We start from the raw sequence: 26,063 nt of genomic DNA on the forward strand, positions 1-26,063 counted from the left end.
GCTGGTGTTTGTCCGCAGACAGTTTTTCCGGGTCATGTGGCCAGCATGACCAAGCCACTTCTGGCGAAACCAGAGCAGCGCATGGAAACGCCGTTTACCTTCCTGCCGGAGCGGTACCTATTTATCTACAGTGGTACCTCTGGATGTGAACGGGATCTGTTCCGGAGCCCCGTTCGCATCCTGAAGCGAATGCAAGCCGCGTCCATGTGTCTGCACGTGCACGGGTCGCGAGTCGCCGCTTCCGTGCATGTGCGTGACATCATTTTGAGCGTCTGTGCATGTGCGAGTGGTGAAACCCAGAAGTAACGCACTCTGTTACTTCTGGGTCACTGCAGACCTCAACCCGGAAATATTAATCCCGAAGCATATTTAACCCGAGGTATGACTGTACTTGCACTTTGGCATGCTTTCGAACTGCTAGGTTGGCAGGAGCTGGGACTGAGCAACGGGAGCTCACCCCGTCGCGGGGATTCGAACCACCGACCAAGGTTTAATAGTTGCTGAGGAATAACTGTTCCAAGTCAACTGTGACTATGTGGGCACATTGTAGAGCTTTTTGAGCATCTATTGCACTTCTGTTGACCTGAAGATATGGACATGGAGATAGGTAGATAGGTTGTGTTGCTTTTGACAATCATATTTGTAACTGATGGAATGCAATCCATGTGTTGGGCCTGATGCATTCATGTTTGAAGACAATATTAACACAGAGAATCTTAATATTCTACCAGTGCAATGTGAATTATGATCCTTTGTGGAATTACGGAAATGATGTGGAATGATGGTCAAGTAGTACAGAGTACAAAGTTCATGCATTTGAGAACATGTATGCATTTTGCTTACTGATTCTGAGCTTGTTTCCTCAGATGATGAAGAAAATACGTACTTTGGTGCTTGGGAAGCATAATTAAAAACAAACACCCTGACCTGATTTATTTGTAACTGCAGAATCATGTTTTGTTTCTTTACGTAAAGGAAATTAAAAAACTAAGAGTAATTGGTGCTTGAGTGAGGATAAAAGGAAATGTGCTTCCAGAATTAGTTAGTTACATTTATTACCTACTGCAAAACATTTATCATTCTCCTCTTCTGGCATCATTAGTTCTGCTCTGTGCCATATTATTACATAATAAACTAGTAATAAATAATTAAAATCTATCCTTTACTTATGCACTCATTTACATGTCCCAGATACATTGATTCCATTATTTCCCTGTGAAAAGCATGTTAATCACTTTAAGAGTAGCACTTAATTATCAAAATCATTAGACGTCTATATATCTTTGTCTAGGACAAGGATTCTGAAGCTTTGTAACAGTAGGCTTCTCAACTATAATATGTGAGCTTTCTGAAATGTGACTAAAGCCATAGTGACATGGATTGAACAAGGCCCGTGATATGTCTTGTATCTAAGTGATTGACCTCAGAATGGAAAGAGAAAAACTTGAAAAATAGCAGTCACACCACAGACCCACATGTGCATTTAGGCTCATCTTTTTCTTTACTTCTTAAAAATAAGTTTGTCTCACATTACTAAGGGCTAGAACAACCTTCAGAAATTTTCAAGTGGATTATGCATGTGACTTTCAAGAAAGCCCAGTAGCTAAAAGAGTTTTGCATTTAATAATTAATGTTAAAAAAGAGAAATGTGAAAGGAATACACATCTGCTTAACTAAAACACTGGTAATTTCATCTTTCTTTGTAAGGTCTTAAATTCTTCCTTATAAAAGTCTGTCTTGAAGTTGCCTAGTTCAACACAATTCCCTACAAGACCCTCTGAGATCCTATAAACTAATGTTGGTATGGTGTACTGGAATGCACCCGGAGGTATAAGTACACTTTCCCTTGGACATGCTCAGTAATACAAAACCAAAGAGCATTCTTGGGCATGTGAACTAGATGTTTATTTCTTTTGATTCTGGTCATTTTCCTCCTTTGACCTAAAAGCATCATGCAAACATTGTGCGAATATGAGTATTGTATTTGATTATTCATTATGATCATAAGCTCCCCGTGATTTCATTGATAAAACGCTTGATGTTGTAAAGCTGAATTGCATCTATGTATATTAGAATCTCAATATTTCTGTTACAACTTTAAGTTCAAGGATACAGTTATTTGCATTTTCTAGTTGAAGAGTATTCAACTCTTAGGCTCCAATCCTATACACTATTACCTGGGAGTATACTCTGCTGAGCTCAGTAAGTCTTGTTTCTGAGTAGACATGTATCAGATTGCACTATTAGCCACTAGAAAGCTATCTTACACAATGTTTTAGGCCTAGGAATTAGCATTCTTAAGATATCTTGGCTTGTATTTAAATACTAATGAAAAGCAGACTTATTGCTTAACCCAAACATTATTTAAAAGATGTGCTATATCTACTTGCAGATATTCAGTGACTATCCTACTAAAATTGTAATGCGTGATAGAATTAACATAAAGATAGTCTTTCACCTTTTAAAAGGTGCTACTTTTAAACTCGGGACGCGGGTGGCACTGTGGTCTAAACCACAGAGCCTAGGGCTTGCCAATCAGAAGGTTGGCAGTTCGAATCCCCACGACGGGGTGAGCTCCCGTTGTTCAGTCCCAGCTCCTGCCCACCTAGCAGTTCGAAAGCACATCAAGTGCAAGTAGATAAATAGGTACCACTCTGGCGGGAAGGTAAATGGCGTTTCCGTGTGCTGCTCTGGTTCGCCAGAAGCGGCTTAGTCATGCTGACCACATGACCTGGAAGCTGTCTGCATACAAACGCTGGCTCCCTCGGCCTATAGAGCGAGATGAGCTCGCAACCCCAGAGTCGTCCGTGACTGGACTTAATGGTCAGGGGTACCGGTACCTTTACCTTTTCTTTTAAACTCAGATATTGAAATCCTACATAGGAAGCTTATCCTACTTTACTTTTGTAGAAGGAACTATTCTTTTTTTAGATACTTATATATATGTTTATTTTATTTATTGTTTGTTTCATAAAATTTATGCACTGCTTGATTGTTTTAAAAAACCTTTAAAACAGTTTACAAAATTGATAAAACAATAAGATTATCAATAAGAAAATTTAACACAATAATTTGAAACTTTTGAAAAGCTAAAATAACAACAGACAAAAATTAAATTAAAACTCGCATCAACTTTCTAAACATCTGGGTAGGCTTGTCTAAACAAAAATGTTTTTAGTTAATCATGTTTAATTCAATGACATTTAATTCCAAGTACACATGCATATTTTTAGGTTGCTACCTGGTCATGAAATATTTGTGTCCTATTACACCATTTGCTTTAAATAACTTGGAAGACTTTAGATTTCGGACAATGAGATCCAGTAATTTCAAGTTATGCACGAAGAGGCGGAAGTGATATTTGATATTTAATTTAGAGTTGCATTTGCTAAGAAGTCATTGCTGTGGAGTTGGAAGGTGCAAGTTTCTCTCTCCAAATGTTGTAGAAATACTTCTGTTATGTGCCTTGGCTTTGTGGCTGCCATTTTTGGCATATAAAAAGTAACCATTTCATTGAAAGTTACTGTTTTTAATGATTTTTCAGATACTTTCCAAGTAAGAATGGGCCGGGGTGTGGGGGAGCTTCAGACTACTGGTTATCATTCCTTAACACTAATAAGACTGTTGGTATTTCTGACCGTTGCTTTCCATCTCTGTTTGTTTGTTTTAAGAGATTTCTAGACTGCCTTTTAGGGCTATGCTGTCCGAAGGTGACTTCCAATATAAAAAAACACACAATGGATATATGGAGAAGATTGAGTGTTCCTATAGTGGAACTTTCCAGGCTCCTTCCCCCGCATGATACCCGCTTCTGCCCCCCCCCCCAATGTTCCTAACTGTTGAAGGATCCTCTGAAACTGTAGAATGGAGCAGGGAGGGCTTCAGAAACCAGGGGAATTTGGTGCTGCAGAAGCAGGAGTAATTTCTCTGCCTGCACAAGACTGGTAATGCAGAAGCAGGAGTGATTTTTCCGCTTGCACAAGACATCTTTGGATCCACACACACTCCATAAGTGAGTAGACCATGACAGCAATAACTTCATTAGTAATCGCCCAACATAGGAACCACACAAACAGCTAAAACTATTATATGTCACTTCATACTGGTTCAGTTAATCAGAATTCACTGTAGTGACAACCACTAGCTTAGATGTCTTTAAAAGGAGATTTGCAGATTGAGAAAGCTGTTGAGTTTTATTGTTGTCTCTATAGAAAGAACAGTTGACAGGCCCCAGTGGGTTTTATTATCTAGACGTTATAAAGACAGCCAGTGAAATCTGGGCAAACATGGGCATGGCCTGTGGGCAGTGCTGGACTTTCTACATGTCCTCAGGCAGCACAGCTGAGGAACAGGGAGAGGAAGGCAAGCACACAGAGGAGCTATGGGGGGCAAACTGCAGGGGAGTACATACCCAATCCAGGTGAGAAGCTGCCAGGTTGGAGGCTACAAACAAGAAAGTGTTAGGCTTAGGTAAACAAGCTTGGGGAGCCGAACCTCCATCCCAGGGAGGGTGGTTGGGTGACCCCAGGATCTAGTAGTTACTCTAGTCAAGAGAGAGGAACATGTGACCAGCCAGCATTTCCCCTAGCTGCAACAGCCTTGTCACTGGACCAAACCCTGCTGTTTGGAGACCTAGTAACCTTAAGGGGGGGTCGTCACTTTGCTGCATCCCTATGGCACTTGGGGGAAGAGACGGACCTTCAAAGAAAAACATGAGCAAGAAAGAGCCAGTGGAGAAAGAGCCAGTGGAGAAAGAGCTCAACCTTTAATCCACGAGGAGGACAATAAACTATAAGCCTTTGGCTAGACAGACCTGGAAGCAGGAGATTCTTTACCTAGAGAGGCCTCCAGCATTGTAAACTTAACTACTAAGGGCTTCTTCTTGGGGGAGAAATGGAGGTGAGGAGGTTGGCATGCTTTTGCTTGGGAAAATTCCATAATTGTTTCTCTCCTGTGTAAGTGGAAAACTGAAGTTGTCTGCAGCATCCTTCCATTGTGAGACACTGGTGACAATGACCATGCTACCTGGAATTGAAAGGGGCAGAAATTCTGACAGCCCCTTTTGGGCTGGTTGGTTTAAGGCCATGTTCATTGTTTCCATGCCAGGTAATTCTAGATTATCTTTGCATGACTTCATTGGATGTGATCCTTCTTTTGGATAAAAATATTAGTGCGTGTAAGATTCCTATAAATAGTATAGAAGAAAAACATAACAGCTGAAGTCCCTATAATATTTTGCTGTTTTGTCCATGTGTACTCACCCATTGTATTATTAATGGGCAATATTCAAGTAATTTAAATTCCTTTTGCTTTATTATATTTTATTCATGAACTTTTTTCAAGATTTCCATCAAGCATTAAATATATCTTATGCATCAAATTATGTTATGACTGCTTAATTGAAGAACTGCCTACCATTTAAGTACCATTTTTTATTATTTATTATTTTATTATTAATCCTTGGTTTTCATTCTATTCTCACTACTGTAAATGAAATATCTTCAGATTTGTCCTGTCCATACTTTATTCCCAATGAATAATCTACTGTTTCTAGTTGAAAAAGTACAAAATAGTTGCCCATTTTGAGCTAATTGCACCCTTCTGGTTATTACAAGTGTTATTGGGAAACTATGCAAAGATAGTTGTGCTGACGACCTTAGTTCATAAACTGTTAATGAAGCAAAAGTTTTATCTTGACCGTGGGCATTGGCAAGGTCCTTCTCTTGTAATGTTGTGGCTGCTAAACCTCCTCCTTACTGGGGCTGGCAGGGGCTGATGGGAATTGTAGTCCAAAACATCTGGATGGCATCAGGTTGGCAAAGGCAACTTTGAAAGAGTATGAAACATGCTGTCCTTAATGTTATTACAATTCTTTTCTGTTTCTAGATTCGTTTGTAAATGCATATCAAACAGGTAGCCAAGAATGAAGAAAGCTAGCCGGAGCGTTGGTTCAATGCCCAAGGTGCCTGGGATAAATAAAATACAAACAGTGGAAAAAGTCAAACCAGAAAACAGTTCCACAGTATCTGCAGTGACAAAACTTTCAAAAACTGGGACAGCATCATCATTATTGAAGGTATTTTCTCATTAGTTTTCTTTATTTAGACTTAAGTAATTGAGCTGCTAGGTATTGTAGAGCAAAACGGTGGGGCGAGGGGAGACTGGAGGCATGGGATCCAAATGTTTCAATGCCTGCTTATGTTCAAGACTGACCCAGCACAGTTCTAGAGCCAAGTCAAAATGCAGCTGCAGTACTCTGAAATCTTTTTGACAATTCAAGGCTCAGATACAACTTTATATTACATTATAATTAACTTAACAAGCATAATCAGGATGTTGTTGAGTTCTGTACAAGTCTCTTCTTTGCATATCATACCATTCTCTGTTGTCCCGAGTTAAGGAATGTGAAGGTGTGGGACCAAAACTAGAACCTAGACTGTTTCCCAAGACTTGTGAACAGAAACAGACAGATCAGGATATTATTGCTGTCAGCTGATGATACCTGAATACCCATGTTATGCTCATGTTGTTATGTTAGTGTTGCCTCAATTTGAGTGAGAAGCAGAAATCTGCCTACTGCTAGAATAAAAGAGTGAAAAAACTTTGAACAGTTGTGTTAAATTTTAGGGTGGTGGCAGTATGTTTTCTTGCATATGCTGTCACACGAAAAAGTAAGACTGCTTATCTGTTTCTCACTCCTTCCACTCTGACAGATACTCGTGAAAAAGGAGCATGTTGCACATAGGTGCAAAGCTAATGGCATCCCAGCCTTTGAATGCCCTCCTCAGGGCTAGCTGCCCGACACCTACTTTTAGCAGTTTCAGGCGCCAGGTGAAAAGTAGTTTGCTTTCCCAGGCCTTAGTTTTAACCTCCCTGATGCTTTTTGAATACTGCACAGCATTTCACTGTTTTAACATACGTTTTGTTGTTTAGCTGTAACCATGTATGATAAGGCAGGGTATAAATATATTAAATACGTTGCCTACTGCAAAAGCACAGGGTTGAACATGAACTGATGTTGTATCATTAGTATCCCTCTGCTCAGGACCTGACTTGAATCTTTGCAATGTTGTTATAACACTTTCCATCTGCCTCACATAAGGATAATGATGCATTACTGAGAAAGTAATAACCCTTTTTTTTTTAATCAGCCAGTTATGGTCATCAGAATATTTTCCTCTTAAGAGTCAGTTTAAATAGTTTCTTTCTAAGATCATAATTTGGTTTCAAGTTACATCAACAGGTGATTCATCTTTGCTCTTTGTCATTATGATAGCTGAAGGCTGACAATCCAATTAGGTGTTCCCACTGTAGGAGGATTTCTACATTCAGATACTATAGCAAAATAGGGGGGGGGCAGAGAGAAGGGGACACCAGTATATGGTGTCCACTTCAAGCCATCATTTCTGATTTTGGTTTGCTGGATTTATCACAAATCCAGTTGTGATAATTGGAAGACTGAGAATTCAGGCATTATACTGACCATAGTTAAGGTGTGATGTTTGACTCTTTAAAAGAAAAATAATTATTCAGTAGGCAGAATACTTCCCACTGTCAAAGTAATCATTCCACATTTCCTCATTTGAGCTTGTGTTTTCTTGACAGATGGGAATCAGTTGCTCTTAAGGAAGTCCTAATTACCAGACTTTGCATCATCTCATAGAAAATTATGAACCAGTGGTGGAAAAATGATTTTAATAAGTCCCACCGTGGTGTGAAAAAACCTCTCTTTTGCTTACTGATTCTATTTACATTACATTTCAGCCAGTTCTGCCTTTCCTGTGTGTTGAAAAAGCCCTGTGATGTTTCTTACGCTTAGTAGAATAGTAATGTTTGCTCTTGACTGAAGGAACCTGTTCTGCTGGCTGTGGAGGTGGTAATCTAGACTAGACTAGAGGCAGTCTGTGGGCAAGGTAGGGAAAAATACTGTGTTTATGTACGGCAGAAGGAAAATGCTGCAAACCCCAAACAAGAGAGGCCTTAGTGTCCCAACCTGTCTGATTTCCAAGCTGTTGTCTTCTACCATACCCTTCAAGTATTTAGATAAGAAAAATATTCCTGTACACTAGTCTGCTTATGGGGAGGAGTACATCTCAGGAGGGAGGGAGAGACTGTAGTACAAAGCACTGGGAGAAAGATTCTCCAGTCCATTCAGTAGTTTCTGTATTTAGAAACCCGAAGCATGACTAATGTTGTTGAATTTTTTTCAGTGTAGATTTTTCCAGGCTGAATCATGCTAGAGTTTTTACAACTTGACCTATTTGGCTCAGTAATGCACAGTTGTTACCTACATAGCATGTCTATAATTAATCTACTTAACATACCTTTTTACTAGGTGTGGTAGAAATGCAAACTGACAGGAAGTTTCAACCTGTATGGTCTTGCTGGCACAAGCTCTTGGTTATGCCAGATAAACCACAATAAGAAATTATCAAAGGATGTGCAATTTGCTCTATTGTATCTTTGTGAACCATTAATTTCTTGAGTACTTAAACATCACGAGGCCTTTCTGAATAGATTAGATGTGAGTGTTCTCAGCTGCTGGTAATGCAAAACCAAAGATTTTCTTAAACCTCTTCTTGCTGATAAAGGGTTGCAATAATAAAGATTGCAGTGCTTGAAGAAACATAAATACACATGTAAGAATGAAAAATTGTGCTTATAGTGGAATTGGTTTAAAAGTCTCCAATGAAAACATTTTTAGTGACAAAATGTCTTCTTCCAGTTTCAGAAACATGGCATTTAAAAATAAAACCTGACACAAACGTTGCAAACCAACTGTGGCATTAAAATAAGCATGAACCACAACCAAAACATTGCAGAACAAAACCTCATATGTAATATTGACCAAATTAAATACTGAATGTGATACTTATTCCATGAATTCAGAATATTTTTATGTATATGTAAAGTTTTAATTATATCAATGTTTAATAGTTTTTAATTATTTTTCCATGTTTTTCGCTGTTATTATTTTTATCTGTAAGTTTAATAATAGTAGTAGTAGTAGTAGTACTACTACTACTACTACTACTAATAGTAATATAATTGAAGGGTTGGGCTAAAGCAGATCTCAATGATTAGTTGGTTCCATGATGTTGGAGCTACTGCAGAGAAGGCCCTGCACCATGTCTCAACCAGTCACACCTCTATTAATGACTGGATTCTGAACAGGGCTTGGTGTCCAGTTGCCAGAGGTGAGTAGTCCATGAAGAATAGGCAATACCTTGTCAAAATAGGCTGGATAAAATTGATTCCTTGATACAGCAGTTAGCGTGGGAATCCCGTAGTAATGCCACATCAAGGAATAACCCCAGGCAGTGTACTTGGTCCTTCAGAGTTGGTAAGACACCTTTGGTTCACAGGCATTCCTACTTCTTTCAGACATTGGAAAGGAATTTGTTCCTGGTTTGTCTTACACGCAGTCATTCCAGGCTGCCCTAAGGCTCATGCTCGGATAACAGAAGCTGCTTTGGGAATCTGTGGTGCGTGGATACATTCAGCAGCAATTCCCATTCTCACAGTAGCTGGAGAAAGTGGTACCAGGGTGTCAAAAATTGATGCTGCTTTTCATGATTGCTCATTTGCACTCAAGCTTTGCCATGCAATCATGGGGACAGGTGTTGCCAAGGATGAGTCAGAATTGTTGCTGTATAGGAGTAATCCATATTCTTCTTTCTTCAAAATGAAAGTTCTGGAGTATTTTTAACAATTAAATTTTATATTGTGCCTATGCAAAAAATAAAACTATTTTCTTCCCTTTTAAATACATGGATTCATCATGTATTAAATGTGAATTAAGCCTTGGCTTTTTATTACCAGCTTCATATATGAAACTAGTCTGTTTTTTTTAACAGTGACTTAATTTTGAGTTGCTTCTGACCTTTGTACCTTCTGTCAAACCACCCTTGACATTTTATCCAGACAAAGAGCAATGATGATCTTTTAGCTGGGATGGCTGGAGGGGTTACTATGAGCAACGGTGTCAAGGGAAAAAAGAGCACTTGCACTTCGACAGCGCCTTCCACTGCAGGGACCACCATGAACAGCCTGGAGAATAAATCCAAGTCTGTTACAGGTAAAGAAGCATTTGGCCTTGAAGATGTTCTCTCTGCCCTTTAGACGACAACCCCGTTTGTCAAACCGTGGTTTGTTTAACCATGAATTGTCTCACAGACAATCCCACAAACCATGGCTTGTTTCCCCAAAGTTGGTTTTGTTTCCAGTTGCTTGTGCCTTTATAGCTTGATGAGCACCTGGAGTAGGGTGGTCAAACAAACCATGGTTAAGGGAGGCCAAACCTTAGTTAAAACTAGCCAAGTTTGTAATCTATTAAGTGAAATTAAATTACCTTAGAAGTACATTTTTGGATCCCTGTTTCACTGCCTCTGTTATGGAATGTATATATATGTCTGTTACTAATTGATTTCCAAGTATGTAGATGAGACTTCCTTGTCGTGTGATCCTGGATACCTCTTGATTTGTATAAAATCACATCCTTCCTTTCCGGCTTAATATTTTTTCTAACCTTTTAAAACAATACAGGTACAACTTCTACAGCAAAGCGTAGCACTTCAGCTGGGAATAAGGAATCCAACTCTTCTCGAGAAAGAATTCGTGACCGTTCGCGGCTGACCCAAAGCAAAAAATTGCCACTAGCTGGGCAGACAAGCAATGATACAGTCCTTGCAAAACGCTCCCGTAGCCGTGCTAACCCGGACTCTGATATTCGCATGAGCAAGTCTAAATCAGACAATCAGATCAGTGACAAATCTGTTCTGGAAGCAAAAGTAAAAGATCTTTTGACTTTGGCCAAAACAAAAGATGTAGAGATCTTACACCTGAGGAATGAGCTCAGAGAAATGCGTGCTCAGCTTGGTCTAAATGAAGATCAGTTTGAGGGAGTTGAGAAATCTGAGGAAAAAGAAACCATCGTTGTCCACCAGCCAACTGACGTTGAGTCCACATTATTGCAGTTGCAAGAACAGAACACTGCCATCCGGGAGGAGCTCAACCAGTTGAAAAATGAGAATCGGATGTTGAAGGACAGGCTAAACGCATTGGGGTTTTCTCTGGAACAAAGACTGGACAACTCTGAAAAGCTGTTTGGCTACCAGTCTTTGAGCCCAGAAATGACAGCTGGAAGCCATAGTGATGGCGGGGGTACCCTCACTTCCTCAGTAGAAGGTTCTGCTCCTGGTTCAATGGAAGATCTTCTGAGTCATGACGAGAACACCTTGATGGACAATCAGCACAGTAACTCCATGGATAACTTGGACAGTGAGTGCAGTGAAGTTTATCAGCCGCTCACTTCAAGTGATGATGCCTTGGACGCTCCATCTTCTTCAGAGTCTGAGGGTGTTCCAAGCATAGAAAGGTCACGGAAAGGGAGCAGTGGCAACGCCAGTGAAGTATCTGTGGCTTGCTTGACGGAGCGGATACACCAGATGGAAGAGAACCATCATAGCACAGCTGAGGAACTTCAAGCCACTCTACAGGAACTTGCAGACTTGCAGCAGATTACACAAGAGTTGAACAGTGAGAACGAAAGGCTTGGTGAAGAAAAGGTTATTCTTATGGAGTCTTTGTGCCAGCAGAGTGATAAGTTGGAACATTTTAGCCGGCAGATTGAGTACTTTCGCTCCCTTTTAGACGAGCATCATATATCTTACGTTATTGATGAAGACATGAAAAGCGGGCGCTACATGGAGTTGGAGCAACGCTACATGGACCTTGCAGAGAATGCACGTTTTGAAAGAGAACAACTCCTTGGCGTCCAGCAGCATCTGAGCAACACTTTGAAGATGGCAGAACAAGATAACAAGGAAGCTCAGGAGATGATCGGGGCGCTAAAGGAACGGAATCACCATATGGAACGAATTATTGAGTCGGAACAGAAAAGCAAGACCGCTCTAGCAGCCACTTTGGATGAGTACAAAGCCACAGTCGCCAGTGACCAGATCGAGATGAACCGGCTAAAAGCACAGCTAGAGCATGAGAAGCAGAAAGTTGCTGAGCTGTATTCCATACACAATTCTGGTGACAAATCGGACATACAAGACTTGCTAGAAAGTGTCAGGCTTGACAAGGAGAAAGCAGAGACGTTAGCCAGCAGCCTGCAAGAGGAACTCGCTCATACGCGTAACGATGCCAACCGCCTGCAAGACGCCATTGCAAAGGTAATGTTTAAAAAATGTAATTAAAGAAGAGAACATTCCAAATCTCCTTGTGTTCTCTGCAGCCTTTGGGGGAGTATGTGAAGGCATGTGGGAGGGCGGGGGGCAATTCAAGCAGCTGATTTAGACATTAGCCAGATCATGTTGACTGCATGGTTACTTTCATGAGTCTTTTAGTTTTATTCCTGTTAATAAACTTAAATCCTGTGCTTAGAATTGATTTCATGACTCCTGGGCTGTGTTTTCTGTCGCATAAAACCATTGCATGCTGGATGTTTAGTTTGCCCTTATATCTGCAGTGAGGGTGGGGTTGATTGTTGCTATGAGCAGACTGGTTGATAAACAGCATTGAGGGTAGTTTTATGCTGATTTGTCACTTCATTTCTCATAATTCACAAGACAGTCGACTGTTCATAGATTCAGCTACAGCTCAAGTTTTACAGCTGTGAGGTTTGCCTAAGCTAGTATGAAGCCTTAACTCCATGCACTAAAGCATCCTTACTGATTAACATTATAATAGATTACTTGGCACTGCCAAATATCAGAGCTGGTTTATTTAAACCTTTCCTGATTGTGTTTCTTTGCTACTTGTCCATCTTGTGGTATCATAAGGACTTTAGCAAAGCCTTGCAGCTGGATTGAACCAAAGGAGGCTATTCTAGTTAAGCATCCTGTTTCCCACAGCCAACCAGATGCCTCCTCTGGGAAGCCTAATAGCAGAGCATGAGGGCAATAGCTCTCTTCCAGAGTTGTTCTCCAGCAACTGGTGTCCAGAGGCGTGTACTCTTGCTGATCCTGGAGGGTAGCATATCCATTATATTACTTTTTTCCCTTCCTTTTCATGTCAAAGAGACCTTGGAGGTGCATAGAAGTCAATAGATTGTCAAATCACACACAGCCAGGGTACCACAAGGCAGAAGGCACTATTGCAAGTCACTGCATAGTGTGCCCCAATCATAGATGCTATCTTGAATAGGGCTACCCTGCCAATCTTAATGCCTGGTTATCAAATATTGGGAGAGACATTCCTTCAAGTTCTTAGGTCTAAAACAGTGTAGGGCTTTAAATATCAGAACTTTAAATTGGACTCAGTCGAAATAAAGCAGCTGGTTCAGTTCTTTAAGATCAGCGTAATAGGTTTCTCAGAAGCCTGGCAGCTGTGCCCTGCACCACCTGCAGCTCCTGAACAATCTTCAAGGGCAGCCCCATGTACAGCATATTGCTGTAGTTTAGTCAGGAAGCTACTAGAGCATGCTTCAAATTCCTTGACGACTTTTCCCAATTGTCTTCATATAGATGTTAAAGAACTGGAAGGTGAGGTGGAACACTGCAGGTCTCCACAACACAAGTGCCAAGGGGGGCCATGCTGTTCTCTGTTAGCGGTCCTGCAGATAGAAGCAGCACCACCATAACACAGTGCTCCAGAAGAGTAGCATGGTCGTTGGGAGTAAAAGCTGCTGAGAGGTCCAGAAGAACTAAGTCACATTCCTCCTCCTTCTAATCAGGGTTATCACTCAGGGCAACTGAGACTGTTGAAGTATGTAGATTGAAATGAAATCTAGATAAACAGAGTTCACTGTAGCCAACATGACAATAATAGCATTGTGATAGCATTATCATCCATACATTTGTCTAATTCTCCTTTGTAGCATTCCAGGATGAGGGCCATCATCATACCTTAGGGCAGCAGATTCTGCAGATTAATTGTGCACTTTGTGAATAAGTACTTCCTTTTTTCTGCCTTGAATCTTCTGCTGTTCATTTTAACAGGATGACCCATTGGGTCCTAATATTATGAGAGAGGGAGGGAGAAAAGGGCCCAGCATGAGCAAGCAGGATTCTGAGCTGGACTTAAGCCCCTGGCCCGAAACGCAGACCAGTCCTGCTCAAAGCTACTTGAGTGGGTTTCTATGAATTGTGTTATTTGGGAAAGGCATTCACAGAAGTAAAATGAGAGTTTGTGTGCATAATGTGTGTGTGTTTTTAACCAGATAGAAGATGAATATAGAGCTTTCCAAGAAGAAGCAAAAAAGCAAATTGAGGACCTGAATATTACCTTGGAAAAACTTCGGACCGATCTGGATGAAAAAGAAACAGAAAGGAGTGATATGAAGGAAACCATATTTGAACTGGAAGATGAAGTAGAGCAGCATCGAGCGGTAAAACTCCACGACAATCTCATTATATCTGACCTGGAGAGTAAGTAGTTTTTGTTTCAGTTACACTTTTTGGTTGTAGTTTCTACCTATGGTTTTTTTTTAAAAAAAATGCATCAAAATAGCTTACAGCTGAGTAAAACACATCAATCATGAAGAGAGGGGGAGTGCATCGGGGGAAATTAAGCATAATTTGTGTCGTGCACTGCAGTTCCCAAAGGATGATGCTGTGTGCTAAGCTCCGAAGGAGCAAATTGGTGGCTTTGGCCTCTTTCCCTTCCTCTCGACTTTTGTCATCTGGATTTCAAAGACAGCTGAAAGCTCCTAACCACACAGGTGATAGACTTCCCACATTCCACTTTTGCCAGAGGGATGGCGGAGCCATCACACAGAGAGCTGCCCCTTCCGTATGCTGTTTTCTAAAACTTGGAAAAGCATTTATCATCATCATCATTTTGTTTGTATGCCACCTTTCCACAGTTAAAAACAATGCTCAAGGCGGCTTACAACATGACAAGATTTACATAATTACAAAAGTCATAAATAAACCACATAAAAAAAAATTACGCAACCAAATGGAAAACAATTTCCACATAAATCAAAATCTAAAACTAAGAATACAGCATTAATATCACAGTTTAAAATGACGTAGATATGTTTTGTATGTTCCAGTCTGGTGTTGCTGATGAAATTTACCCTGTAAACAAATATCATATCAAACAAATAAAAGGATTCTTTAGTTGTGGTTTCTGCATTGCAGGGGGATGGACGGGATGTTCCTTGGGGTCCCTTCCAACTCTATAGTTCTGTGACTCTATGAACACAGTTTTATAAACACGTTTATATCAAAATACATAGTCCTCCTTTCTTTTCAGATGCAATACTCAGTAACTAGCCTTTATCCAGAAGACTTTGCTTTTATCATTAATCTGCTTGGCACCTGTGCCATCATGCAGTCTCACAAGAGTCCACCTTGTCCACTGTGCTGTTCAACATTTCTTTGAGACCCAAGTGTTCAATGTTGCCTGGAGATGTGGAGTAGCATGTCAGTGGAATGCTGATGTTACTCAGCTCAGACCCCACTGGGTTGAACAGCCCTCCCCAAGCATCACTTTCTGGAAACAACCATCCATGTGGGATCGGAACCACTGTGAAGCAGTTCCACCTACCCCTAACTCAGACAGCCTCTCCAGAAGGATATCGTGGACAATGGTATTGAAAGCTGCTGAGAGATAAAGGAGAAGGAAGGGGACACATTTCCCCTGTCTGTCTCCCAACAGAAGTCATCATATAGTACACCCAAAGCAGTTTCTGTGTCAAAGCCAGGCTTATATCCTGATTAAAATGTATCTAGAAAATCGGTTTCTTCTCAAAATGCCTGGATCTGGTTCACAACTCCTACTGAATAACCTTATCCAACAAAGGGAGATTGGCAGCTCACCAGTAATTACTTAGATTTTACAAATCCAGGGAGGGTTTCTTAAGCAGTGGTTTTACCACTGCCTCCTTCAAGCAGGCAGAGACCACCCCTTCTCGCAAAGAGGCATTTATCACCTCCCTGGCCCAACCAGCTGTTCCCTCCCCACTACTACTACCAAGAAGGGCAAGGATCCAGAGCACAATGGTCGCCCTGACTGATCCAAGCACTTTGTCCACATCCTTAAGCCTTACATCTCTTTTGCCAGCCACAATTTCTGAAGAGGAATAATCTGGCCATTGTAATCTATGATAGTCCCCTGATTGAATTCCAGAAAATGATTTGAAAACTAGGATAAGTGCAGGATACAAACAGGGTTTTAACAGAGGCAGCTGTTTTAGATCATACCTCATCATTTGATTGCTTGTTTGCTTCCAAACCTTATTTCCAGGGCCAGTACTTGCTTCAATAAAACCACTAATGACTTGAGGCCCCAAAACAGCTGCTCCCTTATCAACCAGCTTGTGCCATCTAAGGCCCTTCTCTCAGTACCACCCTTACTGAATATGAAGTGAGTGTCAACAAGGGAGACAGGTTTTTTAAGGGGGGGGCGTCCTGTGATGCCCTCCCCAAGGAAGCTCCCCTGGCCACACTGCTTGCACAGTGCTCTCCTCTTTGCTATTAGATAACAGATTAAAGAAACCAGCAATAATTGTTCACACAGACCTTTTAACTTGTTGAACTGTTTTACTGATTGTTTAAGTATTTTATTGTTTTTATATAATTGGCATGAAAAGCAACAACTGTAAACTGCACTGGAATCTTTTTACAGAATATAAAAATATTTCCAATAAATAAGATGAAACGGTGGATTGGCTCATTTTCTTTCCCCTTCTCAAGGCTCTGCTTTCAGGAGTGCTGCTTACAGCAAGGCCATATAAGGGCAATTACACAACAGGGCTTCAACTTCAGTGCTTTCATAAAATAAGCATGGGACCTGCTCTTACACTTAGACCCGTCTTATTTCTTTGGGAAAACAAATGTAATTGGTGCGGCATTTGGAGGTGAGGTGCCTTGTTCCCAGTAGATTTGGCACAAGCAGTGATATCAAGAGCCCCACTCACTATTCTGCTCATGCAACAGGACTTTGAAAATCAATTGTTGGGGGGCGAGGATACAAAGGAGCACAGCTTGACCTATGAAGTTGCAATTTCTGCTTAACTCTGATTCTCCTGTGTTTTCAGTGGGAAGACTGCAGAACAGCTGCTAATTTGGTTGATCCTTTGCTGGTTCTCTGTAAACGCTTAATGTAGACAAGCACTTCATTTGAAATGAAGTCAGTAATCCAGGAAGAAACGGAAAGCTGTATCAAGTGGCTGCTTGTATCCTGTAGTTATGGAAAAGGCAGAAGGATGACACCTTGTGGGACTACTAGCACAGTTTGTGCCCTGGAAAACATTGGAGCACAGAAAATAGGAAATGCAAACTATGGTCATTTTGTTAGTGAGTCTGGAGATTATTAAACTTCCATGCAGGAAATATTGGGGGAGAGGGCACATTTGTTCTCACCCTTCCTTGGTGTCTTGTTTCTCTCTCTGCCCCCTGCTTGGAAGGGAGATAGAGATCCACATTCTCATCCTCCCCCCCCCCCCAAAAAAAAAGGTAGCAAAAGGGTATGACATACAATAAAGAAACTACTAACTTCTGTAAGGGCAGAATAAATTTGGTGGTGGTGATTTGCCATGCACTGGAGTTGTGTGGTTGCTTTTTAACTTCAGGCTTTGGTGCCCTAAGATTTTTTATCAGTGGAAGCTCAGTGGTGTAGATTAGATACTTCCCCGTCTCTCTTCCACAAGTAGTAGGGAAAAGCCGAGTGCACCCCTGACAAAGAATATTAGCCGGGAATTTATTTTAATAGTGTGTACATGAGTAGCCCAGACTGCACAGTGGTTCCCATGTTTGTTCTGGCCTAAGCACATGGTGCCATATTCAACCTTTGGCACATTGAAACATTTCTGCTTGGATGTCTGATGTAACAAGAATGTGTGAGCTCGTATCTTCATGGACAGCAATGGAGCAGAAGAGACTATTATCCAAACTGGGCCTTTGCTTTTTCATTCAACAGTACACTAGATGGCGTACTTGGGTTTTCAAAGCTGACACATGTTTTCTTGGAATTCTGAACTTTTAACAAACCATGGCAAGTTTTAAACAATTCTCCACTATTTGTAAAGCAAATCTTAAATGAGTATATTTTCTCTTTGTGATTAGCTGTGTTCTTTAACCTTTAAAATCAGCATTATATTTGTATATTACCTAATTACCAGGGCTGCAGCACATGCAATATATTATTAATCATACACTTTGCATGCTTTTAATATGTATAATGGTGCAGCACACATTAATAACACAATGTGAAATGCAACCCTAAGCATTATCCCTTTCAGATTTAATGTGCTCATAGCATAACTGAAGTTGAACCTGGTGTGTGTTGCAAGTAAGTTGCTTGTTGTAAGGATTGCTGTGCTGGATCAGGCCAGTGGTCCATGTAGTCCAACATCCTTCTTTCACCTGTTGCCTCGATGGGAAGCTCACAGACAAGACCTGAGCGCAATAGCACTCCCCCCTTCTGTGACTTCCAGCAACCAGTATTCAGAAGCATTACTGCCTCTGGCACACAATTTAAGAAAATATTGCTTGGAATCAGATACCAATTTAAGATTCATCAAGGGCTTGTGGGGGTTCACTAGGATAGCTTGAGACTTGTGTTGATGGTTTGAGAAAAACACTGCCAGCATCATGATCTACAAAGAGCCTGAACTGAACTACATAATTTATTATGGTTTATGTTTCTACTACCTTGCATTTTTGCAACTTGCCTGTTCACATGCAGTGCTGTGGAAGGAATGTTTTCCCAAGCATCAGCAATAATACCTTTCAGAAATTCTGTGTGCTCATAGCAGATTCCTTCTTGAAAGTGCATCCGGCATTAAGAGGCTTGTGCTAACACCAGAGTTAGTGTAAGTTCGAAAACCTTTTAAGAAAAATCCTGAGGGGGTGTGGGAAATACCCCAAATGGCCCAGTGAGGACTGAGCATGCTTAGCAGCCAGGGATGTTGAGTGAAGTGGTAAGGTGCACAGAAAATCTCTCTCTGTGTGTAGAATGAAGTGCAGTATCATTTTCAGTAAAGAGGATGTAGCTGAGAAGAGCGCTCCACACGAGGACATGGAGCAATGCAAGGTGGTCCTAACTTGTATCACCTGTATTCAGCTTCACCAGTATTTCTACTATCATCACACAGTTCTCAAATCTTCAAATATCCAAAGGGCTGTCACATGGAGCAAGCTTGTTTTCTTCTGCTCCTGCATTCCAGGGTAGGACTCAAACCAATGGCTTCAAGTTACAAGACAAGAGATTGCAACTGAACATCAGGAAGAGCTTCCTGACAGCAAGAGCTGTTCAACAATGGAACAGACTCTATTGGGAGGTTGGGGACTCTCTTTCATTGGGAATCTTTAAGCAGAGGTTGGATGGCCATCTGTTATGGATTACCGTATTTAATTGAGATTCCTGATTGCATGGGATTGGGCTAAATGACCCTCAGGATCACTTCCAACTTTACAGTTCTATGATTCTGTGATTCAAGCAATGAAGAGATAAATGAAAACTAATCCTGGTACACAGCCAGTCAAATACTAAATCGGAGGTTGGTCATGGACAAATTGCATACTCTCTTTGTGTAGCTAGTACAAGCTACAGGGGCATTTTTAATGTGACAGGTTTCACTGTATTTTAAAAAGGCAACCTGATGCAACTGCAAGGCAGCATTGACTCTGCAGTGCATCTCCCTTAAATAGTTTGCTTGGGTCTAGTAATTGTTTCTAGTGATTGATAACATTCAAAAAAGAAAGCACTGTGGTGCGGAAGGTGGAGATACTTGTTTTCTATTGAAAGCACAAGCAAAGGAAAGTCACCTGGGAGTAAGAACCATTGGACTCAGTGGGACTTACTTTTGAGTAACCATTAATAAGATTCTGTTGGTAGTTTTTTTTTTATGGACAGCACCGATAATTTTAAGAAAGTGTTAGTGGCATTATCATTTTTTTCACAGGAATACCCTCTCTTGTCGTTGGCATTTCTTCCTATGCATAATATTATGAGGTCCATGCTTGTTTTTTGTTTTTGTTTTTGTTTTAATTAATAGCTGTGAAATGTAGGAGAGAGTTCTAGAACCAATTCATTGAACTTCCCTTTGAATACATTAAAAGCAGTAAAAAATTCCTTTGGGCTTTGGTGAAGTGTTTGCCTGTAAATAACTTTTTAAAAATTTCTACCTGACATATTTGGTTTTGTTTTGCCAGATACTGTTAAAAAGCTTCAAGACCAAAAGCATGATATGGAAAGAGAGATCAAGACTCTACACAGACGGCTCAGGGTATATAAGCCAGTTCAATACATCGTGGTTTGGGGTGGAGGTGCTTTGGGTGTGTTATAGCTGTGCCTTTGGACTCCATTGCTGCTAATTATATTTTATTTAAACTTTTTATATCCCACATATCATGGCCTTCCAAAGCTGTAAATTTCTTTTTCTGTTCCATTTTCAGGAGGAGTCTGCGGAATGGCGGCAGTTCCAAGCTGATTTGCAGACGGCTGTGGTCATAGCAAACGATATAAAATCTGAGGCTCAAGAAGAGATCGGAGACCTAAAGCGCAGGCTGCATGAAGCTCAAGAGAAGAACGAAAAACTCACAAAAGAGTTGGAGGAAATAAAATCACGCAAGTATGTGAATGACATTTTGGGTTGATTCATTATATTTTCCTAAAACTAATGTATTTAATCTCTGAAAGCTATTAGGCAAGAAACAGTATAGTAAAATGTTCCTGTCAAAAATATATATTTGTTTATAAGTGGGTAAAACACACAAGCCACTCTACACTTAGAAAAAAGGACGACAGATATTTGCCCTTAAAGGTAAAGGGTAAGGGGACCCCTGACCGTTAGGTCCAGTCGTGACCGACTCTGGGGTTGTGGCACTCATCTCGCTTTGTTGGCCAAGGGAGCCAGTGTACAGCTTCCGGGTCATGTGGCCAGCATGACTAAGCCCTTCTGGAGAACCAGAGCAGCGCACAGAAACGCTGTTTATCTTCCCGCCGGAGCGGTACTTATTTATCTACTTGCACTTTGACGTGCTTTTGAACTGCTAGGTTGGCACGAACAGGGACCGAGCAACAGGAGCTCACCCGGTCACGGGGATTCGAACCGCTGACCTTCTGATCGGCAAGTCCTAGGCTCTGTGGTTTAACCCACCACGCCACCCGCATCCCTATATTTGCCCTTAGACTACACTTTTAAAATCTTTAAAACTTCTGCACTTGCCTCTTGTGGATTTAGAAAAATGGCAACTCCATTCTCCTTACTGCCAAAGAAAAGGCTCTCAGAGAAGACTAGCAGGTTCCAATAGGGTTACAGGGGTAAGCTCCATGCCACAGCTCTTCTAAATAGTGGGACATGGTGCCTTTTATGAGTCTTACCTCTAGTGAAACACTTTGGTATGGAGCAAAGTGGCAGGCAGCTTAATTAATTCCAGTGAGCAGCGTCTCTACCTCAGGTAAAGGTTCCATGTTGCTTTAGTATGTACCCTAATGTCTCACTTGGCAGAGTGAGGTACAGAAACACACAATATAGGGTTTTAGTTTCAAGGGTCTTCTGTTTAGTCAGCATGAGTACATTCAGTTTCCTAAGTGAATTCCCTCTAGTCCAAATGAATTTGTGGCAAGGCAGGGGGGAAAGAGGAAAGCAGCTGCATCTTCACTGGCTGATGGATGGGGCTGTGTTAGTCTCCCCCTTGCAGTTATGCACTGCCTGGGAGGCCAGAGTAGCAGCTTCTCAGTGGCTGTGGTTTCCTGGCCAATGGCCAAGATCAGAGAGTGCTTCCCTTCAGCTCTGCTGCCCCAGGTAATTTCAACCCAAGGCATAAAAATCCTTACTATATAAATACAATTGATGCCCTTCCCCATCCCTTTCTCCCAAAATTAATACAGTGCTACCTCGGGTTTAGTACTTAATTCATTCCTGAGGTCCGTTCTTAACCTGAAACTGTTCTTAACCTGAAGCACCACTTTAGCTAATGGGGCCTCCTGCTGCTGCTGCGCCGCTGGAGCATGATTTCTGTTCTCATCCTGTAGCAAAGTTCTTAACCCAAGGTACTATTTCTGGGTTAGCGGAGTCTGTAACCTGAAGCGTGTGTAACCTGAAGCGTATGTAACCCGAGGTACCACTGTAATGAAACTCTTTCTCAAATGACTTTCAGTTTCAAACTTGCTCTCTGGCTTTGTAGCCTGTTGGAAGATTTGACCCACTTAAAGTAGGCTTCCCAGTGTAGCAGATGCCCTTCAGACATGTCCTCATGAATGAGTCCATTGCTTAGCACAGTATAGAGGGAGGAATTCAAAGTTCCTTAGCAGTATGCTTGCACTAGAGGATTGGCTTGTGCAAGAGAAGGCACAGGAAGCTGGCATGGTTCTTGTGACTGGTTGTGTAGTACATTGCAAATACAAGCTTCTGCTAGAGCAACTTTTGTACTGGATTTCATATTGCACAACCATTATTCTCACCCTTGTGTTAGCACAGCAGCCCTTGTGCTGGCCGTCAGAGTACTGAACCCATGCCAGATCATTTCATAGTATCTTGACAACTGCCTTCCCCTGATATTCAGGCAAGAAGAGGAACGTGGCCGCGTTTACAATTACATGAATGCTGTTGAAAGAGACTTAGCAGCTCTGAGGCAAGGAATGGGTTTGAGTCGCAGGTCATCCACTTCTTCAGAGCCAACGCCCACTGTAAAAACTCTCATCAAATCCTTTGACAGTGCCTCACAAGGTAATTTGCTTTTTTGTACCTGCATAAACTTAGTGCAATTTTGTTTCGAAGCACCACCATTGGTTTTGTTAGCTCAAAAATTTGAACAGAGCAAACACTCCATGCATACATCAGTAGAATGTAGCACATTTTTTTTCGAGGGAGCTCCAGCCGGGTGACAATACTTGTACAAATGTATTGGATAATATGTACTTCAGTTTTGCAAGCCCAAAACCATGCACCTGAGTTTTAAAAGTTTGTTGTTATTCTGGGGCTTTGAATATATGGCAATCCTTATTTATCTAAGTTTTCAACCTTCTTTTAAGTTGCACAATGGTCTGTCTTCAAAAACTAACTGTTGTTATTATAGTTGAATCTATGTATTTCATTGTTATGCTTCTGTGGCACTTAATGATGTTCAGATATAAAAATTCATCTGGGCATATAAGTCATCAAGAATCTGTTTACAAAAAAGGCACATTTTAGCTTTAGATAAGGAAACTCCTCCTTGGGCAAGCTGCATAGGTTACTTCTCTTATATCTTTGTGTTCTTTGCATGTTATGAAAACAGAACTTGGCCAGATTGTGCAGGCCTCGCTACAGGAGGACATGGCCAAAATCTAGGATATGTGAAATTGGTAAATAGCTGCCAGTCACACTTGGGTCACTCACTTCAGATGAGAAGATGTTTTACTCTGCAATCTTGTGCCATAAGTGAAAAACATGCAAAACTGTTGCTCTTAATTGTTTTTTCTTTTCTTTTCTTTTTGTATTGGGATATTTAAACTAGATATATTAGTGTTAATTGATTTTTTCCTGTTTTTTAAAGGAACTTGTCTGCTATTAATGTAAGCTGCCTTGGAATAGCACTGCTCTTGAAAGCCTGCTTAGAAATACTTGAAACCAACCATACTTACCCCCTGTTTATTTTGTTGTTTTTGGTAGTTCCTAGTCCAGCTGCAGCTACAATGCCTCGTACCCCCCTGAGCCCAAGTCCTCTTAAAACCCCTCCTGCAGCAGCAGTATCTCCAATGCAGGTAAATGTGTGTTTACTAACTGGAAGAGACTGTGAAGACTGATGTACAGTCGTACCTTGGTTTTCAAACAGCTTAGTTCTTGAATGTTTTGGCTCCCGAACGCCGCATACCCGGAAGTGACTGTTCCAGTTTGGGAACTATTTTTGGAAGCTGAATGTCCAGCGGGGCTTCCACGGCTTCTGATAGGCTATAGGAGCTTCCTGCAGCCAATCAGAAGCTGCACTTTGGTTTCCAAGCATTTTGGAAGTCAAACTGACTTCCGGAACGGATTCTGTTCGACGTCCAAGGTACAACTGTATTGGAATTTGTAATGGTGTTAGCATGATGGAAAATCAAGAGACGGTTTTGCAGTAAAAATTGTGCATTAAATTTGTCATTCATAATTGCATCCTGACCTTCTCCACAGATTTCAGAGTGACATACATGGATTTTCTCTTTTTGATCCTCAACAACCATTAGAGGCAGGTTACACTGAGACAGTGACTAGCACAGTTGACCTACTGGCCAGATTCAGATGTAAGGTTTCTAAATCTCTGACATATGGTTTGGAGTGGCAATGAACTTGAATAGTCTTCCACCCATTCCCCTGTCCTCTCTTTCAGCCACTTAGTTTGTTCAGTCACAGATATCTGAACCTGCAAACTGAGACTTAAGTACTTCCTACAAATTGGCTCGATCGTGGTGGACAGTCTTTGTTTGTAGAGAGTGCCTAAACAGTTTAAAGTAGCACAAGGAAGCAGGTTTAACAAACCAGGAAGTCACTGCTGCAACTGAGTGTGAGAAGAGAATGGAAGAGGAAAGAACATTCATGCTCTTGCTTGTTCCCAATCCACAAAACCATGGTTTGTAAGACCTGGGAATGTTGCATTTGAATCTGGCCAGTGAGCTCCAGCGTGTCCCTAGTTCAAGTTCTTGTTCCCTACAACTGTTATGTCATTTAGCCTTCAAGCCAGTTGAGAGTACTTAGACCAGCAGTTCAGACATGAGAACTATTATTATAGTTAATAGTTTATTATTATTCTGCAATTAAAATGCCCAGCTGCTCTCTCACCAGACCTGTGAAGTAGGTCACCAGGTCACATTTTATAAACAGGGAACTGCAGACTCTAGTACTGTTGTCTTTACTGATTTTTTTTTATAGTTTTACTCAAGGTGTAAACCTGATGAAAAAAATAGTCGACATTGCTGGCTGTGCTGAATTTGAACCTATGTCCAGGGATCACAATAGTGCTTCTGTGTGGGTTTTGCTTGTCTTAATATTTTTTTGTAAAAGGCAGACAGGGTTGGTCATCATATTTGAAATAACTTATCTCACCATTAATAGTTCTTGTTTTCCTTCAGAGGCATTCCATAAGTGGACCAATATCTGCTTCCAAGCCCCTCACAACTCTGTCAGACAAAAGGCCAAGTTATGCAGAAATCCCAGTGCAAGGTAGGTGTTTTCCCTCTGTTAACAATATTTCACTAAAGCTCCCCCAGAGTTCTCCTGAGGTTAAAAAGAAAAGAAAAGCACACTGAATAAGAGAGCGTAGATGAGGCTCTTTTGACACATGAGCTCCTTTTCTTTTGAGTACAGCAAAGTATTGTTCATATAGAGGGCTTAATGTCCTTCATTACCTTACCCCCGCTCCTGCAAAAGGAAGATGCAAAGCATAAAAGCTCAATAACATACTGTTAATTAGGGCTATGTATTATTTCAATTTCCTTCTTTCCATGCTCACCTGATCTGTTTCCTTTTACTTTATGCCAGTTTGCACTGAGCTACACTGGGCAGAGGTGAGACAGGGAGGGCTAGACTGACTTTAAAAAAGGAGAACTATAATAAATTATACTACCATATGGTCACAGTGGAATAATTGTTTGGGCAACAGGTGCATAGAAGTCATAAAGGCCACAGTCTTTGCAGATAAGGGTATAGCGCTTGAATATGCTAAAATCAATACTTAATCTGTGCTTGTATAATTAAAAAAGCAAAGAAATGTTTTATTGTTATGAAAGCCACCTTAGGAGCAAGAGGAATTATTTCCAAAGCAGAACAGTAAGTAAAGCTAAAAACAGGCCCACCCCATGTATTTATAAGCAAGTAGATTTTAGGAGCATTCACTAGTTGCCTTCCTAACATCTGGTTGTCAGCATGGTATGCGAAAAAGAAAGAGGGAGGAAGAGGATGAGAGAGAGCCTAAAATAGTACATTCCAGGTACTGTTCTATTATTTTTCTGTTTCTGAGAGTTTGGTCTCCAATGTAGGACAAAACAAAAAACCCCAGAAAACTGCTGTTCTCCACTTCTTGATTGTGGTGGAGTCAGTTGGCCAATTATGCAATGCTAAGATCTGTTGGGACGCGGGTGGCGTTGTGGGTAAAACCTCAGTGCCTAGGACTTGCCGATCGCATGGTCGGCGGTTCGAATCCCCGCGG

General features: G+C 41.1%; 1 protein-coding gene across 2 annotated transcripts in view; it reads left to right on the forward strand.

Moving 5' to 3' along the window:
* SPECC1L (sperm antigen with calponin homology and coiled-coil domains 1 like) overlaps positions 1–26,063 on the forward strand; it is a 50,860-nt gene that overhangs the window by 3,807 nt on the left and 20,990 nt on the right. Inside the window, exons 2-10 of one of the 2 annotated variants that reach the window (XM_083717017.1) lie at positions 5,887–6,076; positions 9,925–10,078; positions 10,546–12,179; positions 14,168–14,375; positions 20,112–20,185; positions 20,355–20,530; positions 22,467–22,630; positions 23,555–23,646; positions 24,988–25,078. In XM_083717017.1, the coding sequence (XP_083573143.1) occupies positions 5,924–6,076; positions 9,925–10,078; positions 10,546–12,179; positions 14,168–14,375; positions 20,112–20,185; positions 20,355–20,530; positions 22,467–22,630; positions 23,555–23,646; positions 24,988–25,078 (2,746 nt within the window). In that variant the 5' untranslated portion in view covers positions 5,887–5,923. Of the gene's footprint in view, positions 1–5,886; positions 6,077–9,924; positions 10,079–10,545; positions 12,180–14,167; positions 14,376–20,111; positions 20,186–20,354; positions 20,531–20,984; positions 21,416–21,954; positions 22,631–23,554; positions 23,647–24,987; positions 25,079–26,063 lie in introns of those variants that run through there. The other variant, XM_083717018.1, reaches the window with a different exon arrangement.

The sequence above is a fragment of the Podarcis gaigeae genome (assembly GCF_964106915.1).
Source record: "Podarcis gaigeae genome assembly, chromosome: 16".
Classification (NCBI taxonomy): Eukaryota; Metazoa; Chordata; class Lepidosauria; order Squamata; family Lacertidae; genus Podarcis; species Podarcis gaigeae.